Here is an 18,331-nt window from a genome sequence, read left to right on the forward strand (position 1 = left end):
CCCCTCATCTCCTACATAATAGGTGGATATTTTACCACTGAGCCACTGGAGAAGCCCTGAGATTTTAGCCTACTTGCAAGCTAAATAAGTTAGCCTGCCTCAATTATAGGTACGCTAGCAGAAAACACTAAGCTCCTGAATTAGAGGGAGAGGACTTTAATACTTGGGGCACAGCAAGCAACACGAGCTTTATCTTAATTAAAGCTTTCTGTTCATATTAGACACCATTAAGAAAATAATTAGGCAAACTGTAAACTGGGGAGTAAACTTCAATACATATACCTGAAAAACTTATGCAAATACATAGACTATATAAAAGGCTTAGAGAATTAAACAAACAAAACTACAAAGCAAAAATATGAGACCAACACAGATATAATAACCAAAAGTGTGCAAAAGTTTGTTCAAAGAATTCATATAAGAAGATATATAAACGGCCAATAAACACAAGAAGTGCTGAACGTTTTTAGTCCACAGGTATATGCCAATTAAAAGAAGATACTAATCAGTACCCACTAGACTGACTGAAGGCCATTACTACACATGGGAAAGAATGTGGCAAACTGAAACCCTCTACAGAGTTGGATGTAAAAATGTACAGGCGCTTATGGAACCCTTTGGCAATTCATTACAAATTTAAATATTCGTCCACCACGTGACTTACCCATGTCACTTCCAGGTATTTACCAAGATAAATGTGAATGTGTATCTTTGCGAAATCGTATATAAAAATCCTTATATTAGCATTATTCATGAAGTCCAAACCTAGAAACAACTTAAATGTCCATAATTTTGAAAATGGTTCAAGGAATTACGGAATGTTCCTACAATGGAATACTATTCAGCAATAAGAAGAAATGAACCATTGAAATATTCAACAATAAAAATTTGAGTGAAATAAGCCTGAAAGAAAAGAAGTATATGCTATAGTATTCCATTTATATGAATTCTGGTAACATACAAAACTAATCTTGGTGATCCAGTCAGAAAGTGGTTGCATCTCTGGGCCAGGAGTGGACAGTCTGAAAAAGGACACATGATAACCTTCTGTGGTACCAGAGATAGTCAATTTTTTGTTTCAAGTGCAACACAATAAATCTTTGAACTATACATGTAAGTTCTATTTATTTATTGTAAGTAAACTATAAAAATTAGAAGCCATAACAACCTATTAGATATCTGAAAACTAAAAAAAAGGAAAAAAATAGATTTACTTATAATTTCAAATGAAGTATCAGAATTAAATTGTGATCACTTATTGATTATGGTGTCAGGGACAAAGGGTTAGAATTGAGTGTAGTGGACACCTGGAACCCAGATTTGATAATAGACCAGAATGACTGGAAGAACTTCTTAATCGTCATACCACCTCAGGTCCATCATTGACATCTGAAATCAGAATTTTTGCAAGGTGGGCACTAAATGTTAACACCTCTCCTGATGTTTCTGATGCAGCCAGTTTTGTTCCTAGATAAGGCATCTGGAAGCAAGAAACTTTAGTAGATATCTTCTTCAACATCTTTGATTGGTAGCATTGTTTCCCTGCCAGAATCCTCCAAGCAAGAGAGAACTCACTGTATTCTCAAGGATACTATCTTATAAATGGATACTGGACATTTCTAATTGGCAGAAACCTTTTCTTTTTATAATACTTAAAATATACTGGACAAAATGATTCATTTCTGGAATAATATAAAATAAGTAATCCTTTTGCTTATAATCATTTATCAGTAAGTAAAGAATTGATTATATCCCATGAACCCACTCAGTCTTCTACTGCCTAAGTACCAAGAACAGTTTACTATTTTCAACCTGACAATGTATGCTTCTTAGATAGTCCATCTTTCTAATAAATGCCTTTATCCTTATCTATTTTATTTTTTCAATATTTCTGTATTTGGCTGATATACTGATTACACAATATGCCACATGCTATCTTATTGCCTTGGAGAAGTGAGACCTTTACTGCTTTTTAGCCAAACAAAAAACACTTGTGTTTTCACATAACTTCTGCCTTTTAAATTTTTTATATTAAATCTTTATCGTAAGTACTCGTTACATTGCCCTCCCCTTCCAATCTTGCATCATTTTCAATTTGCTTATCATGCTATTTATGCTTTCAGCCAAATCTCTGAGAGAACGTTTGATCAAGAAGGTATAATATAATACCTAGGAAGATTCATTAGAAGCAATGGTAGTAGTCCAGGCAGGCTCACTGTCAGAGAGGTCTAAGCAAGAAATTAGTTGAATGTACCAGAGCCAACAGCTAGATTCCAGAATCCAGGAGTCTTGGAACTGACAGTCAACAGAAACCAGAAAGTTATAGAAGTGAGTGATCTTTAAAATAGAATAAAAGCATATAGATTGCTTTAATGAGAGGTTTCTGTTTTAAAGATATTGAAATAAAAGTTGAATTTCAGGGATGGATGGGCTGAATAGAACTGATTTTCAAGAGTGACATAAGCAGCAAAGTTGATGTGCATTTCATCTAAAGAACTATTTGGGTTATTTAATTTCCTTTGCCTAAAAAATATTGGTCCCACACTTAATATTAGAATGAACCTACCTGTAGATTTATTATCTGGGTCTAATTGTGGAGCTTGGAGGGGTAATATGATGATAGGGATATAAGCGGCTTGTAAAAGTAATGACACACAGGCATGAACTAACCAAAGGTAGTGATATTTGCACTCTTACTACAGCCTCAACTCTATTTCGATTCATGCATTTGTTTCATTCTCAAGCCAGACAGTTGTCATTGGTAACTCCAAGTTTATTCTTAGAAATTATTACATTAAAAAAGGCCTCTTCCCTTCTTTGTCCATATGTTAATACCATGCATAAAGCTATTTATCCTCCTATAAAGTCTCAAGCTGTGTTTGGGTCCTGTGCTTATTCTTGAACCAAATAATTTGTTCTGGGGTATGCGGGCTCTCAGTCAGCAGTCTGAGTTACATGATGACCCTCTAGGTGAAGGGTATGCATATGTGGACACGTGTGCTTCGCTTGTCAGCTTGAAACAAATAATAAATATGAATTAGATTATTTCGGTTTTATTAATTAATTTTTTAAATCTAATATCAAATTGTAATTTAGATGTTTATAATTAATAAATATTTGTCTTTATAATTCACCACTTAAAATTGCTTTTAAAGTACAATCTTCTTTGGTTCAGTTTCCTTGTTTTTGTTGGTTTTGATCAACCTAGACTTATTTTATGTTCTTAGCTTTTCTGACATTTTCCTGACTGTTTCAGGACAGTCTTTTTCGTTTTACAATAAGACTTTTATCTGTATGTAAATGTATACTATAATTTGTTAAACTAAGTATTTCTGAAAATCAGAGACCAAAATGTATATAACATGTTTTGATAAAAAATATTTTAGGCTGAAAAATAGTAAGTGAAAATGTATTTCTCTTTATATGCAGAAATATTTACTTTTTGACATCCATATGCATAAAAACAAAGAAATAATTCAACTTTAAGGATTAATGAACATATTATTTATGGATTCTTGCCTTCTGCAAATACTATTTAATGATTCCCAAATTAAGGGTCAGTATGTAGTTGAATGACCTGAGGTACTTAAGTACTACCCTCCAGTATATCATCCTTGCTTTAAAAGTTAAATTGTCATATGGTAGAACTCTTTGAAATGAACTTTGGGATGCTATCAGAATGAATACATTCCTAGGAATCACAGTATTTATCCCATTCAGTCTTGATGTAGGTTTAATCAAGGCCCATAAAATGGACACATTCCTCTTAATTTATTGCAAATGTTTATAATTACCCTGAGGGTGTTTTTAAATGTCTGATGACTATAATATTATTAACTCTCTCTCTAGACAGTCTTAAAGTAGTTTATTACTCATTTGGCTACTTTCCAGGTTTCAGTTCTCTCATTTACTTCAATGTACATCAGTAAGTATATAATTAATTCAAGCATCTTATTGAACAATTTTGTTTGCATTTGTATATATTATGTCAGGTAGGTAAAAATAACATATTCTACTGTTTTGGATTTGTACATCAATAAAATGTCCTAAAAATATTGATCCAGCATAAAATGACATTTAACCTAAAAAATTATGATCTAATGTTAAAATCTTCTTATCAACAGAAGTTCTTATCAAACTGACAAGTTCTTATCAAACTGATAAGTTTTTATCAAACAGAAAATCTCAGATCAGATCAGTCGCTCAGTCATGTCTGACTCTTTGCAACCCCATGAATCGCAGCACGCCAGGCCTCCCTGTCCATCACCAACTCCCGGAGTTCACCCAGACTCACGTCCATCGAGTCAGTGATGCCATCCAGCCATCTCATCCTCTGTCGTCCCCTTCTCCTCTTGCCCCCAATCCCTCCCAGCATCAGAGTCTTTTCCAATGAGTCAACTCTTCACATGAGGTGGCCAAAATACCGGAGTTTAAGCTTTAGCATCATTCCTTCCAAAGAAACCCCAGGGCTGATCTCCTTCAGAATGGACTGCTTGGATCTCCTTGCAGTCCAAGGGACTCGCAAGAGTCTTTTCCAACACCACAATTGAAAAGCATGAATTCTTTGGCGCTCAGCCTTCTTCACAGTCCAACTCTCACATCCATACATGACCACAGGAAAAACCATAGCCTTGACTAGATGAACCTTTGTTGGCAAAGTAATGTCTCTGCTTTTGAATATGCTATCTAGGTTGGTCATGACTTTCCTTCCAAGGAGTAAGCATCTTTTAATTTCATGGCTGCAGTCACCATCTGTAGTGATTTTGGAGCCCAGAAAAATAAAGTCTGACACTCTTTCCACTGTTTCCCCATCTATTTCTTTTTTTGTTGTTGTTTTATATATATATATATTTTAATTTTATTTTATTTTTAAACTTTAAATAATTGTATTAGTTTTGCCAAATATCAAAATGAATCCCCATCTATTTCCCATGAAGTGATGGGACTGGATGCCATGATCTTCATTTTCTGAATGTTGAGCTTTAAGCCAACTTTTTCACTCTCCACTTTTACTTTCATCAAGAGGCTTTTGAGTTCCTCTTCACTTTCTGCCATAAGGGTGGTGTGATCTACATATCTGAGGTGATTGATATTTCTCCCAGCAATCTTGATTCCAGCTTGTGTTTCTTACAGTCCAGCGTTTCTCATGATGTACTCTGCATATAAGTTAAATAAACAGGGTGACAATATACAGCCTTGACGTACTCCTTTTCCTATTTGGAACCAGTCTGTTGTTCCATGTCCAGTTCTAACTGTTGCTTCCTGACCTGCATACAAATATCTCAAGAGGCAGATCAGGTGGTCTGGTATTCCCATCTCTTGAAGAATTTTCCACAGTTTATTGTGATCCACACAGTCAAAGGCTTTGGCATAGTCAATAAAGCAGAAATAGATGTTTTTCTGGAACTCTCTTGCTTTTTCGATGATCCAGCGGATATTGGCAATTTGATCTCTGGTTCCTCTGCCTTTTCTAAAACCAGCTTGAACATCAGGAAGTTCACGGTTCACATATTGCTGAAACCTGGCTTGGAGAATTTTGAGCATTACTTTACTAGCGTGTGAGATGAGTGCAATTGTGAGTAGTTTGAGCATTCTTTGGCATTGCCTTTCTTTGGGATTGGAATGAAAACTGAGGTTTTCCAGTCCTGTGGCCACTGCTGAGTTTTCCAAATTTGCTGGCATATTGAGTGAAGCACTTTCACAGCATCATCTTTCAGGATTTGGAATAGCTCAACTGGAATTCCATTACCTCCACTAGCTTTGTTCGTAGTGATGCTTTCTAAGGCCCACTTGACTTCACATTCCAGGATGTCTCACTCTAGGTCAGTCATCACACCATCATGATTATCTGGGTCGTGAAGATCTTTTTTGTACAGTTCTGTGTATTCTTGCTATCTCTTCTTAATATCTTCTGCTTCTGTTAGGTCCATACCATTTCTGTCCTGTATCGAGCCCATCTTTGCATGAAATGTTCCTTTGGTATCTCTGATTTTCTTGAAGAGATCTCTAGTCTTTCCCATTCTGTTGTTTTTCTCTCTTTCTTTGCATTAATCACTGAAATAGGCTTTCTTATCTCTTCTTGCTATTCTTTGGAACTCTGTATTCAGATGTTTATATCTTTCCTTCTCCTTTGCTTTTCGCTTCTCTTCTTTTCACAGCTATTTGTAAGGCCTCCCCAGACAGCCATTTTGCTTTTTTGCATTTATTTTCCATGGGGATGGTCTTGATCCCTGTCTCCTGTACAATGTCACGAACCTCATTCCATAGTTCATCAGGCACTCTACCTATCAGGTCTAGTCCCTTAAATCTATTTCTTACTTCCACTGTATAATCATAAGGGATTTGATTTAGGTCATACCTGAATGGTCTAGTGGTTTTCCCTACTTTCTTCAATTTAAGTCTGAATTTGGCAATAAGGAGTTCATGGTCTGAGCCACAGTCAGCTCCTGGTCTTGTTTTTGCTGACTGTATGGAGCTTCTCCATCTTTGGCTGCAAAGAATATAATCAATCTGATTTCGGTGTTGACCATCTGGTGATGTCCATGTATAGAGTCTTCTCTTGTGTTATTGGAAGAGGGTGTTTGTTATGACCAGTGCATTTTCTTGGCAAAACTCTATTAGTCTTTGCCCTGCTTCATTCCGTATTCCAAGGCCAAATTTGCCTGTTGCTCCAGGTGTTTCTTGACTTCCTACTTTTGCATTCCAGTCCCCTATAATGAAAAGGATATCTTTTTTGGGTGTGAGTTCTAAAAGGTCTTGTAGGTCTTCATAGAACCATTCAACTTCAGCTTCTTCAGTGTTACTGGTTGGGGCATAGACTTGGATTACTGTGATATTGAATGGTTTGCCTTGGAAACAAACAGAGATCATTCTGTCGTTTTTGAGATTGCATCCAAGTACTGCATTTCGGACTCTTTTGTTGACCATGATGGCTACTCCGTTTCTTCTGAGGGATTCCTGCCCGCAGTAGTAGATATAATGGTCATCTGAGTTAAATTCACCCGTTCCAGTCCATTTGAGTTCGCTGATTCCTAGAATGTCGACATTCACTCTTGCCATCTCCTGTTTGACCACTTCCAATTTGCCTTGATTCATGGACCTGACATTCCAGGTTCCTATGCAATATTGCTCTTTACGTCATCGGACCTTGCTTCTATCACCAGTCACATCCACAGCTGGGTATTCTTTTTGCTTTGGCTCCATCCCTTCATTCTTTCTGGAGTTATTTCTCCACCGATCTCCAGTAGCATATTGTGCACCTACTGACCTGGGGAGTTTCTCTTTCAGTATCCTATCATTTTGCCTTTTCATACTGTTCATGGGGTTCTCAAGGCAAGAATACTGAAGTGGTTTGCCAGTCCTTTCTCCAGTGGACCACATTCTGTCAGCTCTCTCCACCATGAGCCGCCCATCTTGGGTTGCCCCACGGGGATGGCTTAGTTTCACTGAGTTAGACAAGGCTGTGGTCCTAGTGTGATTCTATTGACTAGTTTTCTGTGTTATGGTTTCAGTGTGTTTGCCCTCTGATGCCCTCTTGCAACATCTACCGTCTTACTTGGGTTTCTCTTACCTTGGGCGTGGCGTATCTCTTCATGGCTGCTCCAGCAAAGTGCAGCCCTTGCTCCTTACCTTGGAAAATCTCAGTGGGTCACTATTGCTTAACTATGTCACTCTATAATCTCATAAAGCACACTATTATCTTTATTTTTTAAATATAGTACAAGTGACAGGAAATACTCAATTAATGATTCAAATTATTTTGAAGTAAGGGTTGATTAAAAGCCTTTTTCCCCCCTGAGGAAACAAGGCAGTTACAGATTAATCTGGCTATTTATTCTTTGGGAAATTCCATTCAGCTTAATGATGTATCTCACGTGTCCAGTAGTATGATGCATTTCTTTTTATCTAAAAAAAAAAAAAAAACATAAGAATCTAAATATTAATTTTAAAGCTTAGCATTCTGTCATAATTTCAAAGCACCAAGCTTCGCTGAATGAATTCTGAAGTCTCCTGCCCAGTGAAGTCTTCAGTGCATTAAGTGATTAAAAATGATTAAATGCACCTAATCTGCTCAAATGAGGGAGAAAGATGAGTAGAGGAAAAGAAAAATCAGACATACAAAGCCTCAGTGAAAAATCTTTTCTTCTACCAAATTCTGTATTTTAAAAGAATTATTTGAATACAATGATAAGGCTAAGACTTACTGTTTGAAATGTTCCAGAGAATATCACTAAATTTAAGTTGCAACTACAGTTTTTAAAATGAATAGTATTGTATGATTTTTCTATCTGTGAAAGGGTCTATGTTATCATCAGCTATGTAAAGAGCAAACGTATAGAGGGCAGGGATTGTCTTACTCATCATTCCCTCCTAGGTACCTCTCACAGTGCTTGGCACATATTAAGCGGAGACTAGATTCCAAAAGAGATTTCTTTGATGCTGACTACTGGTTTAGGATGAACAGTAAGATATATATCTGGTTTGTGAGTCAGTTTAGAAATGTATTTATACATTAGATTCTGTTATCCCCTGGGATTTTTCTACCCTAATCTACTTAATTATAAGCCATGTTTAGAGAGAAATTAAGTTTAATCTTACACTAATGATTATAATAAAGCTATCATTCTGCACAATTTAATAAAACAAATCATTGTACTTCAATCAGTCACTACCTCCTAGAGAGTTATTGTGGGAAGTTGGTCTAACTAGGCAACAGTTATCACAGAAATTGCTAGACTATCAAATTCTAAAGGTATTACCTGAATCAACTTTTAGTCCTTATTATGATTTTTTGTTTGTTTTCCATTTTTCTGTAGGAAAGGACAGCAGAAGAAAATCATGAACAAGGGGGATTTTTTACTGGATTAATATAATATTGATAATGAAAATGTACCTTGCATAGAAATTTGCAGTTTACAAACTGCTTTAATATTGCATGTGTGCTAAGTGGCTTCAGTTGTATCCAACTCTTTGCAACCCTATGGACTGTAGCTTGCCAGGTTCTTCTGTCCAAGGGATTCTCCAAGCAAGAATACTGGAGCGTGTTCCCATGCCTTCTCCAGAGGATCTTCCCAACCCAGGGATGGAACCTGCGTCTCTTATGTCTCCTGCATTGGCAGGCGTGTTCTTCACCACTAGCACCACCTGGGAATCCCTGCTTTAATATTTCACACACTTTATTTCCTTTTATTAGAGTAACTCAATAATTGAGTGTTATAATTTTCTTTTTTGTACCAATAAGGTCTGGTTGGCTGTTACTTTTCCTCAGCTTCCATTCCTTTGATTTTTACATTTCTTTAATTGGCATTGATCACATTAAAACAATTACTTGTCTAAATTGTTATTCCCTCCACTATACTGGATGTACCTCAAAAACAGGAACTATACCTTCACCTTCATTACCAAACTACCAGATATTTATCAGAAGACTGTGTATAGTCAGTATCCTTTCTCTTGCAAGTGACTGAAGCTCATTTCAAACTATATAAGAAAAAAGTGAAAAAAAAAAAGAATATTTTTTCAATTGAGTTATGCAGTTGGGAAGTCTAAGAAATAGCTGGCTTGCCTCTTTCACTTTCACTCATTGGCTACATTCTTCATTTCACACTAGACATGTTGGCTCTTGCAGTTCCTAAACTGCATCATTATAACTTGTGATACAAAAGAAGGACCATCTATTTTTCATTACTCATATCAAATTTCAATCTTGTTTGAATCCTGTGACTATCTGTGAGCTAATTAATTAGGCCAAAGACCATGGAGAGCTCATATTGTTAAAATCAAGATCTAAGGAAGGCTATGTTTCTTTCTAAAGGTTCTTGGGGAGAACCCCTTTTCTTGCCTTTTTTAGGGACCATCCACATTTATTCTTTCAAGATCCCCTTTCTTCATCTTCAAAGCCAGCAACATTCATCTCTGAACTTCCCAGAAGTCTCAGCTTATTCTTCAGTAGTCAGATCTACATCTGACTTTCTTTTTCTGCCTTCTTCCTTTAACTCTAAGTCCTTAGAATTATACTGCTGCTGCTGCTAAGTCACTTCAGTCGTGTCTGACTCTGTGCTACCCCAGAGACAGCAGCCCACCAGGCTCCCCTGTCCCTGGGATTCTCCAGGCAAGAACACTGGAGTGGGTTGCCATTTCCTTCTCCAGTGCATGAAAGTGAAAAGTGAAAGTGAAGTCGCTCAGTCGTGTCTGACTCTTGGTGACCCCATGGACTGCAGCCTACCAGGCTCCTCCGTCCATGGGATTTTCCAGGCAAGAGTACTGGAGTGGGGTGCCATTGAATTATACTAGTCCCACTGAAGTAATAGGAGATGACTCCCTATTGTAAGGTCAGGTATTGACAAACCTCAATGTCATCTAAAGCATTAATTCCTCTGTATATAACCTAACCTATTCATAGATTCCAGGGATTAGGACTTGGGTATCTTTGGGAGGTCATATTCCACTTCCTTTATCTTCACTGTTGTTCAGTCACTCAGTGGTGACCAATTCTTTGTGACCCAGTGGACTGTAGCACACCAGGCCTCCCTGTCCTCCACTATCTCCCAGAGTTTGCTCAAATTCATGTCCATTGAGTCAGTGATGTTATCTAACCATCTCATCCTCTGCTGCCCTCTTCTCCATTTGCATTCAGTCTTTCCCAGGATCAGAGGTTTCCCAGTGAGTCAGTTCTTCGCATCAGGTGGCCAAAGTATCGAAGCTTTAGATTCAGCATCAGTCCTTCCAATGAATATTCAGCACTGATTTCCTTTAGGATTGACTCATTTGATCTCTTTGCTGTCCAAGGGACTCTCAAGTCTTCTCTGGTCTACTGGAGAAGGATGACAACCCACTCCAGCATTCTTCCCATGAGAATCCCATGAACAGTACGAAACTTTCCTTTATAGAGTCCAAGAAAAAAGTCTTTTTTTGTCCTAATCTTATGGTTAGTGACTTACTTCATGAGCTTCTACCACTTGCTATTATATAATTATCTGATCAATAGAATGAATAATCACAAGGAATAACTGAAACTACTATTTAAATTTTTGGTATCAATGAATAGCATCTAGTAACACCCACAGGCCTAAAAGCTTTATGAGGTCAGATATCACCATTTATCTTTTTAATTTCTGTAAACTGAAGCACTTTACTCATTTTTTGCCAACTAACAGTAATACAGATGGTGTCGCTGAATAATAATGATGGTTGATCGTATTCACAAATTGACAAAGCCAAAGGCACACTCTGTTTTTTAATGACTTTTCCACATTGCATTTAATAGTGTGATTCAGATTCTTCTCACATCAAACTTACAATTGCTATATATCATGAGTGTTTGGTGTTATTTTCAATTAACCCAAACTATTATTATTTAACTTCTACATTCCAAGAGTCTAAAACATTACACTTGCCATTTTGGGTAGCTAGCCATCTAAATTTTAGGCAATTCTATCCTATTGGTGGGTGATCTCTTAAGAAGCAATTGGGAACTATTATTAAAAATAATAGCACCTACCATGTTTTAGGCTTCCCTGATGGTTCAGTGGTAAAGAATCTGCCTGCAATGTGGGATACCTGGGTTTGATTCCTGGGTCAGGAGGATCCCCTGGAGAATGGGATGACTATCCATGCAGCATTTTTGCCTGGAGAATTCCATGAACAGAGGAGCCTTTGGGGGTTGCAAAGAGTTGAACAAGACTGAGTGACTAACACATGCACACCAGATTTTAGACTTTACAACTGGATTTTCCATGCAGACACACACACACACACACACACACACATCACCACCCTCACTAATTAATCTTTCAAGACATTTATAAATATAAATATTTATTCATTTATAGATCAGAATTTTTTTTGAAAATTTTATAATCACTTATCTAGGCAGTGATAACTAGAATTACAGACTAAGAACACAGAGAAATAATAGAAATCTTTTATCACATCACTTTTCTGGCCAAATAACAATACACATAGTACTAAATTTCTGGTCAAACATAAAAGATAAAAAAGTCATAGTGTTTTAAATGAAGGGAAAGTCATTTACAAGCTGAATTGGAATCATGCTAAATCACTCTCAGACTGCTTTTCATTCTACACACATAGCCCATCATCTACTTAGATCCTCTACTTAAATTTTTTAAGAGATTAAAGCTGCATTTAAGATAATGTTAAAACCTCTTTCTGGGTCTCACCAGGATCCACCTCATCTGACCTTCTTTCTCCACACAGCTTCACCTAACTCTCCCCTCCTTCTTGCTTACTGGGCTGCAGCTATGCAGGAATCCTTTAGGTACTTTAGACACCAGCTCTTCATTGCCTCGGGGCATCTTCCCAGGCTGTTGTCCTCTCGTCTTGTCTGCTTGCTTGAGCAGTGTCTTCTCATCCTTTAGATCACAGTTTAAACACCACTTTTCTAAAGGAAACTTCCTTGAGTAGTCTAACTAAAACAGAGCCTCCTTCACACCCTGTCAGTCTCTCCCAGCACACCTCGTTTCCTTCACAGCACTTAGTGTGAGTTGTATGTGCCAGTGTGTTTACTTATCTGTTGCGTGTCTCAGTATAGGGAAGGGTGTTCACTGTTGAGTTCTGAACACACAGGATTGGTGACTATATTCAATAATTAGTCAATTGAATTGACTTGAATTTGAAACAATTTTCTTTTTCTCAAAACTAAGAGTATAAGTGATCTGAAGCTTTATGCTCTGGTGTTTTCTGAACATCTCTATTCCAATGTATTTTTGGTTTTGTCTGCCATATTTTTGTGCACAGTTAAGTGATTCAAACTGAAGAAATAATAACTTACAATTCAAAATTGAGGATCTGCTCTGACACATATTTTAAAGGTATATTGGTTCTGAGTTGGGGCCCAGGCTTCTGCATTTTTAATAAGATTTTCAAGTGATTCTGATTCACAGCAGAGTTTGAGGAGGCCTGCTTGAGTGTGAACATGTCCTGTTATGTGTCTACCTGTATCTGCTAAATTTCATCAGATCTAACCCTTTGTTTAATCCATGCTTGAAATCCTTACATCCTTAGGAACTTTCTGACCTGGATATTTAATGAATACATAATACCGTTATTATTCAAACTCTTTTATCTCTTGTTCTGCTCTAGATGAGGTTTTATTCTTTTAAGCTACTGCAATGCTGACATCTGGGTTTATAATTTAATTAGGAATAAGGAATCTAAGGTAGAATTTACACAGTTATCTATTCTGAAGAGTTTGAGAGTCATCAGATAACTGGACATATAATGTTTGTAGTAATTGTTTTAAAATAAAGCTAATCATAAGAAGAAAGCAAATTTTAAAATTATTATTAGTTTTTAACCTGCAAATATAAATTTTGGTTATGAACAAATGTTAGTTCCCAAATCTGTGACTTTGTTTTCTTATTCTGTTGGCTTATTGCTTTCACTTGCTAATGTATTGAAAAACATATGACCTTATTATTGCTCTTAAGAGATACATTTTACATGCATGCACAGTAAGGAGTTTTGAGATATTATAGCCCACTAATAATAAGCAACCTACAATCCCATTCACTTATCTTTCACTAGTTTGACTTTTCACATTTTATGTCATGGGCATATATAGAAAAATGTACAGTATTTTATAGTTAAAGCAAATGTACTATATTAAGATTATATTGTGCCAGGTACATCTTCCAATCATATTTATCAATGTATAGATCCCTTCTTCTACAAATAGTCAGTGTGGTACTAGCAAAAAATATTTGTGACATTTCAGGCACTTGTTGGTACTTAAATATACATCAAAATACAAATTTATAAATATTTTATTTAGATTCCATTTTACCATCCTTATTTAGGTGTAAAATGAACACAGTGCTTTATTTGATAATCTTTCAGAAATTCTCTTATTTGGGGATGAGTGTGGAAGTATTTTGTTAAAAATGCACGTTTTACACACAAAGTATATTCCATGTACTCTTGGGGGTAGGGGGGAAGAATCTCTACCAAGTTGGCAGGATTTGAGTAAGGGAGATAGTGAAGTGTAAAGTGCAAGGCGCTCAGTCTTGTCTGACTCTGCGACCCTATGGACAGTAGCCTGCCAGGCTCCTTTGCCCATGGGATTCTGCAGGCAAGAATATGGAGTGGGTTGCCATTTCCTTCTCCAGGGGAACTTCCCAACTCAGGGATCAAACCTCCGTCTCCTGCATTGCAGGCAGATTCTTTACTGTCTGAGCCACCAGGGAAGCCCAAGGAGGTAGTAGTATTCATAAAACAAGCAAAAGTTTAGCTGTTCTATTTCTGACCTGAGATCCTTTGAAGATAACCTCTCAAAACCCTCTTTCAATTAAGATTGAAAATGTCAAGTTTACTGATAGCATTGCCCATTTTAAGAAACAGTAGTAATCTTGATTCAGATTCATCAGCCATTAATAATATTCATGTTTTGCCTGAGGTTAGTATCACTCTTTTAATATGGAGGAAAAATAAAGAACGTAATTTCTTATCTCACATTTGCTTTAGGGAAGTAAGGATCTTCCCCAACCACCTCCCTTTATGTTGCTCTAACATTTTCCAGAGGTGAGATCATTTAGAAAGTTCAGTGGAGTGAAATTAATTTTTAAAATAATAATACATTTTTCATCTAAACACATTAAATTCTATTCAACCTTAACCGTATCTGAGAGTTCCATCAGCTACTCCATTAGTAGTTTAAACAGCCTACAATATTGAACAATAAACTATATTGATATAAGTGAAATAGCTTTTATCTCCCTTCCATGCTTTAATTCACACGTTGATGGGCTTTTGATGTTCCTAGATATCCGTGGAATCCAGGAGTTTCTGGACAAAGTGTCTCAGCAGGGGATGGATGTTGCACTTCAGAAGGTGGAAAACAACATCAATAAGATGATCACCACGCTGTTTGACACCATGAGAATAGAGGAATTGAATCGCTATCGAGACACTCTTAGGCGAGCGATCCTTGTTATGAATCCTGCCACAGCCAAATCCTTCATAACTGAGGTAAGTAAAAATTGTCATGGACTGGGAATAGGGTGTAAAAATTAAATGTTTCAGAATAGATCCCACAGAGGAGATGAAAATTAAGAGCAGTGTGAGGGAATTAACTACACCACTCTCATTAGCACTAATTGAGGTAGCACAGTGAATTCCTTGTTCATCACATTTACCCCGTACTGTCCAGTTAATTGCTAAGAATGCTTTGTATTTATATGTATTTAGGCACCTATCCAGGATGACTTTAAGAATTCTTATGGGGATTTAGAAGTGCTGCTCACCTGAATGGATTTCACAAATTGTCTAATATTGATACTTAAATTTTTTATGCAAGTTAAAATTTTACTTCTGAGAAAAGATTTACTTGAGTTAAAGCCATTCTTGCCTAAACATGATTCCTACTATGAAAACATACAGCAGGTTCTTCTCCTCTATATTCAGAACTCTGTAGCAAGACAAATAATTGAAACTGTCTGAAACTCTGCAAAGTGATGACCATTGAGCATTTTATGGTGCTGGATCATCAAAATTTGAATTGTATCTGTACCTTTGGCTAGAAGCTCTGAAACTTTGTAAAAATACAGTTGAGAATATTTGATCTCTATATTCTAAAATCTTTGATATTCCCTTAAAAACGATTATTGTCAAGTAATTTTTGTGATCACATTTTTAACTATATATAGTGCTGATATTAGTCATGATGTTACCTACTTTAACATGGATTTTATTATTAGTTTTAAAATTTGGGGCAACTTTATTTCACTAATACAGTTTTCTTCACTTCTCCAATGTGTTTTCTTTAGCTCCCAAAGTACTGATGTAAAGCCTCCAAATTAAGAATGTGTTAGAAGTTCTTTGACACTCTATAATATAATTGGTGTCAGAGAACTTGAAGCAGAATATAAATCACTAAGAAGAATAAAACTTGGGAAATATCTATAATACATTTTTTATTTTAATAGAAAACTTTGTTATTCAGTTTAAGATCAAATATAGAACTTTGACCTTTCTAGGTCTAGCAAGTAACTCGGAGAGTCTCAATGAAGCACTAAATGTTTCCCCAATAGAAAGAGTATTTCCATTTTACAAGAGTTTGTTCTTTCCTTCAAGAAACACAAAATCTGCTAGAAGGCTGAAGGCAAATATATAAGGGCATATAATATAAATTGGAATCTTAAAATTATAATAAATAAGGTTGAAGTATCTATGGTCACTTTTGGTTGGGAAGATCAGAGAAGGCTTCATTGAGAGGGCATGTTTGAACCAGACTCAGTGGCATAAGTACTAATTCACAAAAGAGAAATTGTAGCCAATACACAGGTACAAGACCATGTCAGTCACATTCTGGTGGAGTGATGCCCACAAATTACTTAATAGTTTTGAGCTTCCATTTTGTCATCAGTAAAATGGGAATATTATTGATTTCAACTTATTATATTTGTAATGTAGATTAATGAGATATAATAAGCCTTAAAGGAGTGATTGGACAGCTGGCACCTAGCAGATGCTTAAGAAATGGTAATTTCTAGATCATATTTTGATAGGTGTACATATGTATCTAGTAGTATGTAGTACCTACCTGACACTTAGCAGGTGCTTTGGCCCCCTGTTCTTAACTCTGAAGTTTGACACTTGTAATAATCTGCTGCTTCCATCTTTTTTCTCAAATACATAAATCTATGTTTGTGATTTTCCTGAGAGATATATCTCCCTTCCTCTACCCAAACACCATTTTTCCCCACTCATTTTGTCCTTTACAACTGATTTTATGTATAGTCTCTGTATATCTATAATCTCTAAACTATGGGCTGGGTTTAAGGTCTCAAGCCTTTATACTCTTCTCTGATCTATGTAGTGGTCCCTGCTTCTCCATTAGCTGTTCTCAAACACTTTGTACCTTGATTCTGCTCTCTCATGAGTTCCAGAAACATTTCCCACTTAGAGAATAGACTGACCCCTTAAGTCCTAGACACAGCTCATTCAAAAGGCAAGTAGCACCGAATTTAAAAGTCAAGTAGCATCAGAGGTCTGGAGACTCACAGAATGGTTACTGACTTAGAGGATTACTTATTTAGTGGAGGAGGCAAGCATGTAACTAAATAATAAAATGTGAAAGAAAAATACTATTATAGTGATGGGTAAGTGTTGCTCTGGAATTCCATAGGAGAACTCACTAAGTCTGCAGGGAGTTTAGCTGGGGTCAGGAGATGTTTCACAGAGAATTTGCTTTACCAGAGTGGTGCAAAATGAATAAGAATGTATTAGGCAGACAGTGATAGGCAAATGAAACTTCATTCTGTGTGTTTGTGTATTTGTGTGTGTGTGCACAGTCATGTGTGTGAGAGAGAAAGAGGTGGGCGGGGAGATGGACAGAATTTTAAAAAGGACATACAATTGAGGGTTTTATAATGAAAAGCAAGAATCCTTTGGTCTACCTATTTCTCCATCCAGTTATACTTTTCAGAAATAATTACTTTTTTTAGACAAAACAATAATTCGTTCAGGTTTTTCTGTAAGATCTTTACAAAAAATATAGCATCTTTAAATAGAAACATGTGTGTGTGAGTGCTCAGTCACTTCAGTCTGTCCAACCCTCTGTGACCCTACAGATTGTAGCCTGCCAGAATCCTCTGTCCATGGAATTCTCCAGGCAAGAATAATAGAGTGGATTGCCATGCTCTCCTCGAGGGGACCCTCCCCGCTCAGGGATCAAACTGGGTCTCCTGCATTCCAGGCAGATTCTTTATCACTGAGGCACTGGGAAAGCCCCAACTAAAAGCATTTATAAAACCAAAAAGGTTTGCAAAACCCAAATCCTGCATATCATCTAGTAGCAATGGGTCAATATTTACTAATTCAGTGTTCACAGAAATTTATAAAACATAACCTACTCCCATACTTCTCAGTTCCCCACTTCACTTCTGCCTGCCAATTGGCTTGGCATTTCCAGGCATCAGAATTGCTAGGACTTGGCAGGATAGACGTCTGTTCAGTTGCTGCCCCTAGGATGGTATCAAATGCTGGCTTCTCCCACCATGCTTCAGCAGATGTCACTACTTCGTCTGCTTTTCTTTTTTTAGTTGTTGTTGTTCAGTAGTTAAGTCATGTCTAACTCTTTACAACCCTATGAACTACAATCTGCCACCCTTCCCTGTTCTTCAGTATCTCCAGGAGTTTCCTCAAACTCATGTCCATTGATTCAGTGATGCCATCCAACAATTTCATCCTCTGTTGCCCTCTTATCCTTTTACCCTCCATCTTTTTCAGCGTCAGGGTCTTTTTCAGTGAATCCGCTCTTCACATCAGGTGGCCGAAGTATTGGAGCTTCAGCTTCAACATATGTCCTACC

General features: G+C 36.8%; 1 protein-coding gene across 2 annotated transcripts in view; it reads left to right on the top strand.

The window, feature by feature from the left end:
• The window catches only part of GRID2 (glutamate ionotropic receptor delta type subunit 2), a 1,632,436-nt gene that overhangs the window by 840,852 nt on the left and 773,253 nt on the right, over positions 1 to 18,331 (top strand). For both annotated transcript variants that reach the window (XM_086406553.1, XM_086406551.1), the window contains exon 4: positions 14,783 to 14,988. In XM_086406553.1, the coding sequence (XP_086262679.1) occupies positions 14,783 to 14,988 (206 nt within the window). The remainder of the gene's footprint in view (positions 1 to 14,782; positions 14,989 to 18,331) is intronic.

Source organism: Bos grunniens, chromosome 6 (assembly GCF_055505025.1).
Source record: "Bos grunniens cultivar Pamir isolate PY7600 chromosome 6, Bosgru_T2T1.0, whole genome shotgun sequence".
Lineage (NCBI taxonomy): Eukaryota > Metazoa > Chordata > Mammalia > Artiodactyla > Bovidae > Bos > Bos grunniens.